This window comes from Rhopalosiphum maidis, chromosome 3 (assembly GCF_003676215.2).
Source record: "Rhopalosiphum maidis isolate BTI-1 chromosome 3, ASM367621v3, whole genome shotgun sequence".
NCBI classification, from domain to species: Eukaryota; Metazoa; Arthropoda; class Insecta; order Hemiptera; family Aphididae; genus Rhopalosiphum; species Rhopalosiphum maidis.
Genome location: NC_040879.1, coordinates 30,801,835 through 30,818,967, shown reverse-complemented (window position 1 = coordinate 30,818,967; position 17,133 = coordinate 30,801,835). Strand labels below are relative to the sequence as shown.

At 26.5% G+C, this 17,133-nt stretch overlaps 1 protein-coding gene across 1 annotated transcript in view; it reads left to right on the top strand.

Annotated features, from left to right (window-relative positions):
* LOC113555664 overlaps positions 1-13,774 on the top strand; it is a 182,169-nt gene extending 168,395 nt beyond the window's left edge. Inside the window, exons 13-14 of the mRNA XM_026960147.1 lie at positions 96-233; positions 13,565-13,774. Of these exons, the coding sequence (XP_026815948.1) occupies positions 96-233; positions 13,565-13,774 (348 nt within the window). The remainder of the gene's footprint in view (positions 1-95; positions 234-13,564) is intronic.
* Positions 13,775-17,133: the final 3,359 nt, after the last annotated feature.

Genomic DNA, 17,133 nt, shown 5'->3' with positions numbered 1-17,133 from the left:
ATGTGTTACAAACTTTAAAGTTGCAACTTGTGTGGTATTAACATTATTATTATATTACACCTTGTTGTTAATAGGGTAATAATATATGTTTTCAGACTACATGCAAATTGCAACTACACAGCATGTCATTTGAGAATATGATCATAATGGGAAAAGCGTCTCAGAAGCTTACCACTGGAGGTTATCTCAAAAACGATGCTACGGATATCCGGTCTTCCGTTCTCCAAGATAATGTAAGTTTGCCGCAATATTTTTCATGCACACACCCGCGCGTTCACATGCACGGATAAATTCATGTCATGTCCATTAATAATAATGAAATCATAACAATAATTACGCAGTGCTAACCGTGAAAATAGCGTAAAATTACAGTCTCTGATATAACGCACATTAACTACCAATAATATGTAGCTTTTTATTATTATTAATTATGCATAATAAAATAATATAGAGTACGTATAACCATTAGGCGCTAATTTGGAAACACGACAGCTGGTTGATGGCTGCGTCGTAAAAGTAAACACCGTTAAATACTATTAGTTCAATTTTACATGATTCTGAAATTTAATTCATTCGCAATAAAATAATTTATTTATCACATATATGTAATAGCATAAGTTTAACAACAAGTATTAAAAAAAAACGGTAATTTTCTAATGTTTCTGACTAGCATCGATATTTTTTTAATTTGATTTATAGAGAATATTCTGTCAATTTAATCCAGTTGCTATTCATTTGTGACAAATAATTTTAGCTACAGCTTTTAATTTTATGAATCGAACTAAATTTCAAATTTCACTTCTTATTTAATTATAATTGATCAAAGATATTATGTTTTGATTAAGTATTTTAAAATGTATTTTAAATTAATTAATTAAGTATTTATATACAAAAAAATAATAATAATATATCAAATAGCACGGTAACTATAATTAGATATTATGTAAATGAATAACATTTTACACAATGAACTCGATGTTGATGATAAGAATTAAATCGGACATCTCGAGTCCTGAGTAAGACGCTGTTTCAAATGTTTCAATCAGCTATTTATCTTTTATTTCTCTTTTGGTCTTTGATTCGAATATTCAAGAATGGTATTTCAGTTGCATTGTGAATAATATGCTGGTTAAACACTTAAAATTAATCGTTGTATTTTTGAGATATTCTGATAAATGTATTTCGTTTTGTTTATTGATTTTAAATATAATGATATTCTATTTGAGATGCATGAATAGTTCATAGTTGACATAAATATGAGTAATCCTTTTATTTTTATTTATTTTTTTATTAGTCGTGAGAATTTAATTTGTAGTTTTAAGCTGTAGTCTATTAGGGTCTTAAAATGTATATTCATATATATATATATATATATAAACTATTCCTAATTGACCCTGTGACTGACTTATTTTTTATTTATACGTAATTCCCATTTAACATTTTTTACCAAGGAAGAATCCAAAGTATTTAATTGAATTATCTTGATAATTCAAATTTATGTTTGATTATGAATTGTTATTTGAGTTGTGTTTCACCTCAGGTAAATATGTTTGCTTCACGTTTAGTAGAGCTTAAAGTGAATTTAATTTCAATTTTGTGAACCATTCTGATATTAGATCTAGGGACTTTTTAAGGTTACTTATTGAATATTTTAGATTTATATGTTGTGTTACGAAAGTGGTATCGTACGCATATTGCATACATTTCTAGTTAGTAGGATAACATTATTGAATATGTTAAACAGGATAGGTCCTAAGTGTAATCTTTGGAATAGAAAATCCTGTTTTTTAAGGAGTATATATTATGTCACTGTTTGTACTTGAAAAAGTGTGAAAAATTATGATAATACATTGTAGAGTTAAAATGGTAAAAATGGAAGTTTGTGTAAAAAACTTTGGTACCTACCACACTTTTTCGTTGTTCTATGTCAGGTTGAACAATATTTTTTTATTGTTTTGTTAATAAGTTAACTATAATTCATATATCTGTTGTAGGTAGTTGATAACTTGTTGGATAAGATGATGAGGTAGGATAATTCTTAAAAACGGTTTTATTCCGTTACAGGTAAATTCTTTTTAAGAGTTGGGAGTTAGTTTGGAGTAGACTTATTGGATTATAGGTTTTATATGTGACCTTTTTGTCGGTCAATGCTTTTGAAAAATAACAAATATGTTAGTAAGTATGGATTTTGAAGTCTACTGACGATTTAGTTTTATCAGTTTTACCATTTTATCATAGCTTCCGAAATTAACGAAAATAAATCGTCATTACAACATCGTAGATTTAATAAGTTAGTGTTATAATTCACTGTAAACGCCTCTCAAAAGTCTACTATTTTGCGTGCTATAATCCATTATAGTAGTCCTAAATTATTCAATGTTAGATAAAATTCGTATTGTGCAACGTTTTGAATTTAATGTTAACATAATTATTTCAATGTATAGGTATATCGATCGTATATTATAACATTCATTTGTTAGTACCCTTTGAGTGTCTTGGTCAAATTATATTATGAATTTCGTATATGAATAAAGTGAACATTTTTCAGTCACCAGAATATATTGTGCAAAACAGTAAAAATTAAAACTAATAGCTACACATTATATCGGCTATGGTGTAACGATAAAAGTAATATTAGCAAATAGGTAAATAGTTAATTATAACAATATAACTTAAAAAATGTTAATTGAAAAAAAAAATGCTAATATAAACATTATTTAAGTACCTATTGTTATAGAAAGAATACTAAAAAGTTGTTTATATAATTACAACTATTTGTATTGAACTGTATTTTAATAAACTTTTTGGTCTTCGTAAGCCCTTTACGCGTACATAATATGTATAATAATAATATTGTTGTATATATCGTATTAAACTTGAAAAGGTTGAAATATTTTTAGTTTTTAGGTCATTTACCACGTGTAAACAGTATAAAGCTGTGTAAAATATTTTTTTTAAAAATGAAAATAAATTTCTTTGTATACTAGTTATATTTTACTACTCTTAATATTCTCGAGAAGGTTTGCTATTCTAATGTATTTGCGGAAATCTAATTAATTAATAGGTAATATTATTCCAGTGTTCTGCACACTGCACCAAAGTAGTGCGCCAAAAATGTATTATTTGTATAAAAAAAATTTTTTAATCAGCTGATTAAAACTAAATTTTGTAATTTTTCCTATTAATTTTAATAAATTTTATAATATGCAAATTTTATTATTCCATGTTATAATATTACTACTCCATTAATATGCGTTCATTTTTCCAATAAAAACTTTTATTAATAAAACTGTCACCTCTATTATATTGTTACGTAAAATGATTAATACGGGTACAATACTTTTACCTCTTGGCTGATTGCTATATACATTAGTTGGAAATAGGTATGTTTTTATAACAAAAAAAAAAAAAATAAAAAAAACAATCTTCCTTGATAAAACAATTTTATATTTCATATTTTTGTAGAAAATTATATCATGGAATAACTAGAAAACAAAACAGTTAACAAAGCTAAATCGAGTTGTCAAAAAATGCTTCTGTATTTCAGTGGCTGGTAGAATAGTTATAAAATAATGAATTTTATATACATATATTTTTTTCTTTTATAGGGAGAAACACACAAACTTCCAATGTTTTTTACATTTACATATAACTCAAATGTCCAATCTTTTCAATTCTCAAATTTAAATGCAATAATACCAGTTTTTATATCATAGAATAAATTCTGGAAACACGCAAAAAAAATTAAAACGACACAATACATATTAAAATATTATTATCTCTTATCCTACGAAAAATAAAAACCTACATTTTTGTCTACAAGGTGTCATGCTATTTACATTTATTTTAATTTTAACATTCAAATATATGAAAATATTAAAATATAATATCTTAATCAATATTAAACCATAAAATATTTTGATTTTTAATATATTGAAATTTATAAGTCACATACATAACATTTACTATCTTACACATTTATCTTATTTTAGATTTTTTGAAAATATTATACCACTGTTTACAGTTTTTGTCAACATATTTCATATGTTATATTGCTAATAATCATTAAATGATCATCATTAAATGCAATAACTAATTTATTACCTTTAAGTTTTTTTTATACTTTAAGTATTTTTTAAAATACAAGTTTTTGATAAATATACTCAATTTTTTTGATCTATTGGTAACGTATCGATTTTTGTTTTTAAAATGATATAATAATGATTAAAAATGTTAGCTTAATTTACTTATAAGCTTTAATTTTATTACTCGAAATTAGCACGATTGTTTCGATCGTTAGTCCTGTTTTTAATTCAAAATTTCCATTAAATATTAAAGCACAATTTCAAACATAAATGTTGTGATAATAAAACAATCAAATAATACGACACGACGTTTCTTTTATCCTTAGGTTGTTCTGTTCGATTTTTCGTCACAATTTCAAAATGTTATCTTTTTTTTTTTTAATAACCATTGGGGAATCACTTATAACTGCATCTAGTCAGGGTTTATTCAAAACGGATTACTATAATGTAATTGGTTTTATATACCTCATAAAATTACACGTTCCGAAGTAATTTAATTATTTTTAGTGCCTAAACACACGGTATTATAGTAAGCTATCAATGTGTGATGTTTATAAAATTATTAACGGAGATATAATTTTATCATACACCGGAATTTATTAAAATATAATACTATTGTGTACACATATTATATTATAGACGTGGTATAATCTAGTGGTAGATTTAGGGTCAGACAATGGTCATACTACTAATTTTTTTTTTTATTAAGCAAAGTGAAATTTGTGATTACATGCTATATTATTGATTAATGTATAATACATTTGAACGAAACTACCATAATTTTTTTTATGCACACTACATTCCAATAATCTATTCATCATATCAAACTTATTTTATGTAATAAAAAAATAATTTATGTATAACATACTAATATAAAATGTATATAATATATAATATATGATGATGATGTCGTATTATAAAAGGTAAACTATTTTATTTTGTATATTATCTATTATTAAGAAAAAAAAAACAATAATCTAAAGAATGGTGAAACATATCTATTGTAGGATATATATTAAGAAAACAAATATTGATTAAAGATGAAAAAAAAATAATTATATACTTAAATTTTGTATATATTATAATACCGTTATCTGAGTTAGATATCGATATTCAAATTTCAAATAGTAATAAATATCGTTAAGCTTTAAGTATTATTCGGTACCCATATTAAAACCAGTTCTATCTAATGTTGAAACATATATCAACAATGATCAAATAAATTAAATGAAAACAGATTTAGATTTCATTAAAACCACTTGTGTTTTCTCAATACTCAAAATAAATCATTAAACTTTGTTGTTTTAAATTTTTATTATGGTTTTTTTTTTTTTATTTTACTATAAGAAAACAATTTTTATTAATTGTTTCAATTTTCAAATTTAGAGTTTCTGGTAAAGCATTGAACATAGTTGGTACTTTGGAGGGTAAAAATTATAATAATAGTACCTATTATTTTTGAAAACGAAAGGGGAGAACAAAAAAAATATATTGAATAATAAGAATTTTTAAGTAAAAGCAATTTTCGACTAAACCGCTTTTGCAGACTTGAAATTTACATAAAATATTCATATTATCACTTAATAAAAATGAATTCATTTTCAAACGTTTTTGGATATTCTTATGTTATTATTATGTATTTACATGAATACACTATAAAAGTTTTGTTTTCGGGTTAAAAACTTGAAAATTGAATAAAAATTTTACAATTTTTATAAATTTAAAAAATATCAAAAATACGTCATTGCCACTTTTTTTTTTTTTAAATATAAATCTTTAAACATTAATTAATTTCCTGAAAATTAACAATATTTTTAAATTAAATTCTAATATTTAATTCATACGTAAATACTGTAAAGTTCAAAAATGTAATTCAATGTTTAAATTAGTGTTATACTGATATTTAATAATTATAAAAATAATTAAGCACAATTACACCAGTATAGACTGAATTATGAACAACATAGTCATTATAAAGGAATCTAACCGAGTATAACCAGCTTAAATTTCCTTAAAATTATCCTTAAAAAGTTGTTAATTTTAATATTAACCGATTTGGCTATCTAAAAAATCTTTAAAATTTAATACAAGTTTTATTATAAGTTATACTTATCGTAGTAAAAAAAAAAATCAAAAATCGTTATTCACCATTTTTGTTTATAAGCATTTAAAGTTCAAAAATTTACAAAATATATTAAAATCGAGAAAATCATTAACTGACAAATTATCTCCGTTCAGAATCGTTTTTCGCATACAATTATACCTGCCATTACATTCAAATTTAACACATCCATTATAGTGACCAGTGATCTACTCTCCATTTCTAGTGAGCGATAATCACTTGCCCACTTTTTGATATCTTGAATTTGTTTATACGAAAATTCATATATTTATCTCAAGAAAATAATCATCTAACCATGTTTTTTTTATCATTAAAACATTGATTTATACAGTTATAAAATTTGAATATATTTTTATGCTCAATTAGAACTAATATATCATCAACCAGACAAATAATATTTCCCTCAATTTTGATATTAATAGACCATTGTTTATATAAATAAAAAATAATATGAGACCTAGGACTGTTCCTTGAGGGATTCTACAGTTTACATTTACGGGATAACTAATACATTTATATATTCTGACTACCTGCGTACTAATGTACTATTGGTAAAATAAGATATAATCAAGTTTAGTGTAATACTACGAATACCATGATAATCTATTTTTAAATTAAAATACTAGTATCAACACTTTTGTTTTTGTAATTTAGAAACAAACCATTATTTTATAAATTTTTTCAATACTATAATAAATATAAACGTGAAGTTAATATCAGCTTTTTATTAATTTATTAAAACAACGTAGTTTCCCAAAGAAAAATTATGTATTTTCAAAAATTTTACTAAGCGTCATCTTAAATAATTTTCAAGTATAATAATTTTTAATATAAATATACAAGTTTAATTTGTATTCCTTAATTTAATAATTTATAAAAATGATTATTGTATACAATTATCAATTTAATATTTTTCTCTGGATTAATATTGAACTCTCGCTTTAACTTTAAGAGTTAAATATTTTGTTTGTTAACTATTAAAGTATTATTAAATGTTCTTAACGTTGACTTTCCTTCGCTAACTTAAGTCAGTTTTATTGTTTTCATTAACTTTCGAACCTTTGACTTTTTTATATTAGGTAAATTTCGCCGATAATTACGAATTGTTGTTATAAACTAAAATTACCAACTCTGGTTTTTCTTCAACAGACCTCTGTATGACGAATTTTTCCGTTACCGCCTCCCCTTTGTGTACAGTGCTGGTGTACATCGGTAAAATAAACAAAACCTTCAGCTGCAGTGCAGGTAAATGTATTCGAAACGCATTCGCCACCGAAGACGTACTTACGAGCCGGAAGGGCTGCAATTGCGGTGAAGTCACGAAGCATCATAAATTTCACCGATCTCCCTTCGCCAATGGGACGTGTTCCGTTTCCGATTCGTGTATCAAAATCGTTTGAGCGTTATATCGCCTATGACGGGTACCGTTGATTGTCACCGTTTACGCGGTATTTCGTGTTATTTGTATAAATGTACGCATAATAACTACGCATACCTAGGTATTCAAAAAGCGAATTCGGCGGGTACGGTTCATTTATGTGCGTACGACATACATCCGATTGAGGCAATGGCAAGTTCAAAGACTTATTACGTCGCTAGTCACATAACAAATATTTTGACAAATGTCACGGGGACCTAATGAAGTAACTCGTTTTCGTTGGCTAGAGTGTAATACTAACTGCGACGACATTATTTAAATATATTATAACAATAACAAATACGTCGTTACCGGTGTTAGATAAAGTACTCGTTTATACGTTACTCGGAGATTAAAGGAAAGTAACTTTCAAGTAAAAAAGTGGGTATCGCTCTGCTGTATAGTAGAGATGGATTACATATTTTGTAAATTTTTGAACTTTAAATGCTTATAAAAAAAAATGGTGACTAACGATTTTTGATTTTTTTTTACTACGATAAGTACAACTTATAATAAAACTTGTATGAAATTTTAAAGATTTTTTAGATAACCAAATTTTTTTTATCGGCATTTTAAGAAAAAAACTTAGAAAAATCGAAACTTTCAATTGTCTATAAGTAGCTTAAAAAATGTCAAAATATTTTGAAACTTTAATCGTAAATAGATAACCATAATATAAACATTTAGTGAAAATTTCAAGTATTTACAACGATTTTTATTGAGTTATAGAAAAATCAAAAAATCGATTTTGTCGAAAAATGGTTATGCGTGAAAATTCCCTTTTTTCCGTTATTTTTTCAGGGTTTTTCCCGACGATGAATTTTCCCATTCAAAGAGGGACTGAAGTCAAAATTTGAAGCATTATTACTATTCCAAAGCGTGATAACAGACACAAAAATAAAAATAAAAACACACATCATTGTAAAATCAATACATTCATCACTCCGTTCAGAATCTAAAATAAAATAAAAATACTAGAGTATTTCTCTAAATTTATATCAATAGTCAGTGTCGAAAACTAAGTGTTATAGGCCTGCAGTGTTGCTCAAATAATAAGTTTTTCTGTATTTCTGCTAACATATAATTAATATATGAACTATGTATTTTTATTTTAGTATAGACTCATTTTATGAACTAATTAATATTTAGAATCTAATGTTATACTAACACGGCGTTATGAATAGACGATTTTGGTACACCACTGTCGTAGGTTCATTTTCAGTTATCTGGCAAGTTGGGTTTATTGAAATACATCAAAGTATAATATAATCTATTAAAAATTTATAATATTATGCATGAGTGAATCTTAATTAGTAAATATGACATAATAATAATACAATGCATGTATTTAACATTTTGTTAACATTGAAATACTGAACGCAGTTTTAAGTAACGATCAAGAATGAAAAACTATTACATAACATAACGATTTATTTTTAATTTATTTAATTATAAAGCAATATAATATTGGCTTCTTAACAAATAAATTAATGGATCTTTTTAGAAGTACATACACGTTACACGTATAAAAAAAATATGTACATATTATTATAATAAGGAAAAAATTAATAATTAAAATAATGAGTATTAAATTATAGGTACATTATTTACATTTCATCTAACATAGATATACCTTTATGTTTTGTATAATTATTTCTTCTTGGAAAATAGTTCATAAAGGAAAATAACTGTTTTGCTTATAACTTTTAAGAACGGATAAAAACGCGATGTAAACAATGAAAAGGCGAGAATAATTATAAAAGCTTAACTACGATTATACGTTCATTACGGGGCCTTATTGACCGAAATCATAATAAGTACTACTTATTAAAATATTATGTAGTCATAATACGTTTATCGTTTTTTGACGATAATTGACATTGGTTTACAGTCAAACAAAACTTAAATAAATAGAAAAAAGAAATTCTAACGAATTTATATCCATGCACTTTTGATAAATTAGTCATATCGATATCAGATTATTAGTTTGATATCGAAATATTAAATCGTAGTGCATCGCTGATATTTATAAAATTGTACAACGAATAATATAGTCTCGTTTTGGCGATGGAAACAAAGTCTGGATTATTTTTCAAAATAGGTTTATTATATTGGTAACGTACGTGTTGGTAACTCGTCATTAATATTGCAGAGTATTATGACAAAATCTATAACAATATAAAACATATAATATATTGTTATTAATGTAAATATATCAACTTATCGTCCCATATCGCATATGTTTAAGTCATAATATATACGTAATTAGAAACATAGTGCTCCGGGCACACATTCATTGTAGTAATGTAGTGTCTCTTTTCCGATAACATATTTTAACAAGATAGACATAGAACATAAAGGTTTACTTTAAACAATCTCCCTCCCGAGTAATTTGGTAAATTTTAATGTCCCCAAATAAGTCATATCATAATATTTTGTTTATAAAACTCAAACCCATCAACATTTTACTTTTTGTATTTTATTTGATAATATTATTTTTTAAACATTTATTAATACATATTAAATTGTAAAATTATTAACGCAACGTACTATAAAAATAAAATTGAACAATTACAACACTTGAGCTTTGAAAATATTTTCATCAAGCACAGTTGTCCCTTAATGGTACTGTGCATTTTGTGCCATAGGAAATTTGGCTCCTAAGTTCCCGTAAATTTATCACTGGTTTTGGAAATCGATTTTTTTAGTCATATTTACAACGCAAGTGTTTTATATTATATTAATTTTATTTATCGTGTATTAATTGTGTAGTCAAACGTGCCAGTTTGATTTTAACTCCTGCATTATTAAATATGTATGCTTACATTTTATTAATACGGTTATGAGAATATTTTTCAAATAATATTAATCATATTATATTATGTACTTGCGTGAATTTAAGACCCTGGTAAACCATATCAATTTTTAATAAAAAAAAAAAATACTTAAACGCTTGATATAAAAATATATTATGGTATACCATTTTTATACTTCAATTTAAAAATGTAAAGATGTTTGCGTTTATAAACAATTCTATTTTGCATATCACTGGTAGTATATTTTTATATTTAAAATTGTTATTTATTTAATATGTTCTATTAGAAACCGGCAAATTTATAAAAGATTCAAATGCTTTATTGTTATAAATAATTTAAATAAATTGAAAAATGTATTCAACCGATGCAAAGTAAACTTGTTTATGAATTAAAATAAACTTGTTTATACACTCATCAAATGTTTGCACGAGTGACATTTATATTATTGGTAGGTAATTTTTTTAAATTTCAGCGATAGAATTAAAAACATAATAACAAAAAAAAAAAAAATAATCACAATTAGGAATTAGTTTTAATTGAATATTATATTTTATTACTGAATATATTTAAAATTAGATTAAAAAATGCTATCGTTCTTGTTATGTTGAACTGATAAAATCGTAAATAAATTAAAACGTAAAAAAAAAAAATACTCATATCAGTTTACTTTTACCGAAAACTAATGATAAACAGCTTAACCAACAAGTAGCTGGTACTTAAGGTTAGTGGTCAGGGTGCACCGGATCTGTATTCACTACTCATAATAATATTGTGTATTGCACGTATTTTTATTTTTTTTCATATTCTTCTAGCAAAAACCGCGTGGTTCATTGGTATAACAATTTACTGTATCTCCGACGGCAATGTTCAGTAACACTGTAGATGCTGTGTAGTGACATTATTATTATTGACTTATTGTCATTGAAATTGATAAACGTTATGCTATGAACTGAAAAACAATTATTGAACTATACTCTGAATTCCTCGATATGATATTGTCCACAAGTACTCTTCGGAAAAGTTTCGTTATAATAATATTACACTTTTACAAGTCGTTGTGTAATATCACGCCCGTATATTTATCACGCATTCGTCGTTTGTATTGATCGTACCACAACCGCCATTTTATTGTATTTTACGAGCTTTCCGACTGAATTTTTTATTATTATTTGATCGATTCGCAACGGTATATTATGTATGTATTATAGTTGTTTGATAATAATTTATTATCAGATCGCATACAAAAAAAAGAAAAAGAAATGCTCGCCTATTTTTGCTTCCATAAATTCTGAACCTTAATCTTGAGGGATTTCCTTATCTTCTACATTTCACCGAAATTCTCTAGCTTGATCTTGTCATCCTGTCATCCAGTTTATAATTCATCGAACGAACGAGCGTTAATGTTCTGCATTTCAAAATTGAAAAATTAAAATGAATTAAATAACATTCCTTCGAGGCATCGAAAATAGTGGCCTGTTGCGATGAGTGCGTTACATATTTTATGTTGTAATATTAATATTGAAATCAAAAATAATGAATCATAGCATTCATAAAACAATTCTGAGAAATTTTATAGTAAGTTTTATGATCCATTTGGAGTAATAAATATAAATTTATAATAAAGATGACACATCTTCTTCAATAATTTAAACAGGAGAATCATCTCGTTGTAAATGATCTGTTTTTAATATATTGTACTCAGAAAAATACAAGAATTTACGCTGCACATATTTTACATAAGATAACAATGCTACAAAACAGTAGTATCACCACACACATGATTTTTTTTTGTGTTCAACCGTAGGCATACAGAAAAAAAAACAAAAAACTATGATTTGACAAATCACTGATTAATATGAATTTTAACTATCGTAGAATTTATTAGAAAAATATATGAACATAATAAAACAAAAAAAGAAATGCTTTAGAAAATTACATCGTAATATGCATGGCATATCATGATTTTTATAGTTCCCCTAAATTTTAGGAATCAAGTGTGCGTTAATCTCTTGCCCTTATATGTAAACTTGCGAGGACTGAATGTGATGGAGTGCATTCTATTTATTTATTAATATAAAATATTAAATGAACAATGTTGTTTTCATTAATTATCAATAACTATTATTTTAAAATTAATATTATTGAAGTAAAGCAGCATCAGATAGTTAACGAGATTAACATTATTATACTTACTTTATGACTGCTATCAAAAACTTTAAATCCTTATAATTATAATCACTTCATAACTGTTATCAAACACTAAGTTCTTTTAAATATACTGGTATGTATATAATATGAATAAGCACTATTTTTTACACTTAAAATTTACACACAATTTTTTTCTAAAAGTATAAATTTTGATTCAGATAATAATTTAATAACTAAAAGAGCTCATAAAAATCGAAAATTGATAGTGATTTTACCATTATTTTGCTTAAAATAGTGAAAAATTACGATTTTATAAAATATATATTATAAGGTTGCACAATTGATGTTTATCACGTCTTTGAATTTATAGGTACACACAAACATATATATATATATATATATATATGTATATATAACAAATAAAAATTCAAAATTATAAGCTTTTTAATAACAATAGCGTGTCAACGGACAAAACATAACAACAACTCCCTGTTTATTATAAATTTTAATATTATATGCGTATAGGTACATTACATCGTGGTTTCCGGATAACGATCACGTAATTCTATAATTATTACTATTATCGTATCGCCGCGTTTCACTACTGCAATATACGTATATTATAATACACATACAATATACTGCCGTATACAGAGTGATTTTTTATCCGCGCACTTGTTTGATTTTCATGTTACCTTATGAATTATCTATCATATATTTTTTGTTTCCAATATTAGACGTTTTACACAACACATTTGGGACTTTTGGTTTTACATATTATTTGCTACTCATAATGGTTATTCAAAAATCGCTCGCATTCTCGTCCGACCAGGTCCGCGGCAAAACGATCGCCCCGTACACTGTCATTCGCAATAATAAAATAATGTTATATTATTATAGTTATACATATTTTTAATTATAACCCGCGCTGATACGCAACCATATTATATTATATACGTACGTGTCGTTTTCGCAGATGGCGTGTTTCGAGATTTTGAAGAACTTCTCGTATATGGTCACCACTCAAGCCATGCAAGTGAAAACAAACATGCTGCTGTCCGTGTTGAAAATCGCCGAGGTCGACATACTACTTCCGGTGTCCAATTCGCGGAGCGCGAACTTGTCGCCGGACACGTGCACGGCAACGCTGTTACTGGTAATTATCGCCGCGGCGGTTATAATCTAGAGCCGAAGACTTACGGCGCCGCTCGGACGTTACGATAATACTATTATTATTATTATCATTATTATCGTTGTTGTCGTCGTCGTTTTGTAAAGAACGAGATTCGTCGAGTTTACTTTTTTCTTGTAATTTTTTTTTGTTTATTGTTTTATAATAATTATAAGTGTGATACTCCGACTGGTACGCGATGATTGATAACAGCAGGTGGTTCGATACGCCGTAAATTCAATACGAATTTGATCCATACTAAACGTATAAAAACGTATTATATAAGTGTTATTTTTATGACTTTCGGCTTTCGTCGTTTAATAGACCGTCACTATTCTATAAATGTTTTCCAACGCTACCGCAATAATAATATTATTATTATTGTATATTATTGTCTCGACGTCGTCTCGTTGTTTCGCGAGACGTTTTCGCCACTTTACGGACGGTCTCGTGCGATATCTATCTCCGCCGTTATCGGTTACCGATATACGTAATAGATTCTCAAAACGGTTATTATTATTTCATGCCTTTTCGAATCGCTCAAATATTTAAATTACCACGATATACCATAATATTATTATACGTTAGATATGTTGTTGTTTATAATATTACGATCGTTTAATATAACATTAATATCATAATTATTATTTATTACTATTAGTAGGTATAATCCAAAACTCGGGTGTCAAAGCGAGTGTTTCACCTGTACTATCCAATTGATATTAAGATATTAGTATTTATTATTAATGTATTCTGTAACGTTTAACTATAATCGCATTTGTAAAAGATGATACCATAAAATTATATAGATATGATGTTCCAACAGTACAATATTAAATTGTACCTATATCGTAATTGGAAATATATTAATAGCGCTTACATTGTTGCTGCTGCTGTCGCGGTGTCTGGAAGACGGGTGAAAAAACGCTAAATTAATTCGCTTAAAGAATAACACGAAAATTATAAAATTATTATTATTATAGAGCGAAAACAGTCTTTGAAACTCGAATGAATTGCCCGGAGGCTTCTAATATGGCCAACCACTTCCCGGAAACTTGGCAATTTGAAATATTAATTTAGAAAACAATGGCGCTGACAGTGTGTACATTAAACGGACGGATAGGGTCACCTCAAATAATTTCATGAAACGTAGGTAAACGAAAACAGGTCATTTTCAAAAAATAAATTTTCCGAAATCGTAATCATATCAATACAATAATATAAACAATAAATTTGTGTATTCTTAATATATTTGTGATGTATATAATTTTTCTGAAAAAACGTGTGTTTATCGGCATTTTTTACTCCAAATTATTATTCAGTTAATAATTCCACTAAAATTTAATAAAACTGAACGCTAATATTTAATTTTTATTTGTTTACAATAATTTAAGACTTAATCAATTTTTTTTAACGAAATATCTTATTTTATTAAAGCATAATAGTGAACAAAAATCAATATTGATAAGTGACTTATATTTTATTGATTGTCAAAGATAACCCTACGAAACAACCAAAGAACCGATTCAGACATTTTGAGACTACCACTGATACCGTGTGTAAATACATAATATAACCTGGTATTTAGGACTGAAAACTATGCAGCTCATAAATATTTAAAAATTACACTAACCCTAGGGAGATAACTGATTGGAATTAATAAATAAAAACAAACAGGCACCTTCTATTCTAAGATTGTTGATATTTTATATCCTATTCTGTGGGTCTTTAAAGCAAGACAAGACTCTTTTTCTATTATTTAATCAAATCCAAATAGTCTAAACGCATGGTTTCTTAGGTATCTATGACCCGGCTTTCCTCATTAATTTATAGCATTATCACATATTTCTTTTAATTTATATAATTATTTGTATGAACTAAAAAAAAATTGACTGCATAAAATATATAGAATTAATATAATGATTTGTATAATTACAATTTCAATAACTTGAATTTATTTTAAATGATAATTTAATAAATTCACTAAATATTGGTTTATTTCCATATTATTATCTTATAAATGCCAAGAAAAAATTTCAATAATGTATTCTTAACAAGATAGCTTAATTATTGTTGTACGTTTCATTTTTCATTATTGTTAGACTATAAAATGAATATTGTCAGCACCGTTTAAAGTATCATCAGAAAAACTGAATTTCTATCATTTTCATGAATATCTTTAAACATAATCAAACATGGATTAAGAAAACTAAGTGAATTCAAGTGGCTTATTCTGTTTTTAACCTAAAGTTACAGAAATACGCGGAGTAGTGTAAAAATCATTGACGATAATTCCTCATTTCTACAGTCGTTCTTTATCTTCAGTAATGATGTTCACTATCGTAATCTAACTTAGCAGTAGCGCTTTGTCTTCCTAGTCTGACCACGAATGATTGCAGCGGTAATTATTTTCTTTAATACTATATCATATAAAAATTAATTTAAGCACTTAAAAAACCGTCGCATGTAACAAATTTAATATCATATATATAAATAACACAGTCAGAACGTCCCCCAACGAATATATTTTTCTGATCAGTTTTATACCAAGACAGATATATCAACTGGACTCGGGGTATCGGTTCTAACGAAATACGCGTATTCGCGAGCAAATATTATTATCATATACTAACGGTTTTCCATTCGTATCGACCGGATATTTCGTTTTTATATATATTTTATACGCGGTTAACTGTCAAAAAAGATGTTTCACCCCATTTCCCGTAAATTCGGTTCGTCGGACGTTATATACGTGCGTCGTATAATACGTGGTTTACGCCCCGGTGAAGGTATAATAATAATGATAATGATAATATATAGTATGAAGTAGAGTGGGCTATATTATGGTATACAACAGACCGGTGGTGTTTTGCGGAGAGATCCTGAGTACACACACGAGCGAGTGAATAAGTAAAATAACTGAGTTGGTGGTATTTTACAGCGCTATATTGCCTACTAAATAATTAGGTACGAAAAGCCGACAGTATGTATAATAACGATATGCGTGGAACAAAATGATTATATGCGTCCTCTTCGCTTGCTTAGTTACAGTTTTATCGGAAATTCCGTTTTTCAAGTCCAGATCAAGTCAGTCCAATAGAGGAAGAGTATATTATACTCGGTCGTAAATCCTTGCCGATGAAAAAAAAGTTCATGTTTTTTGTAAAATATTTACGTTTAATAACTTTGTGATTACTGTTATTTTATGATCAATGAATTTGAAGTAAATTACCTGCTAAAATCATACACACAATTAAAATATAAATACATAAAATCACTGTTCATAAATTATAAGCCGTACACAGTGGTACAATATATATGCAATAATTCGAATCCAAAATAATAAAAACTGAAATTAATATATTAATCGTTAT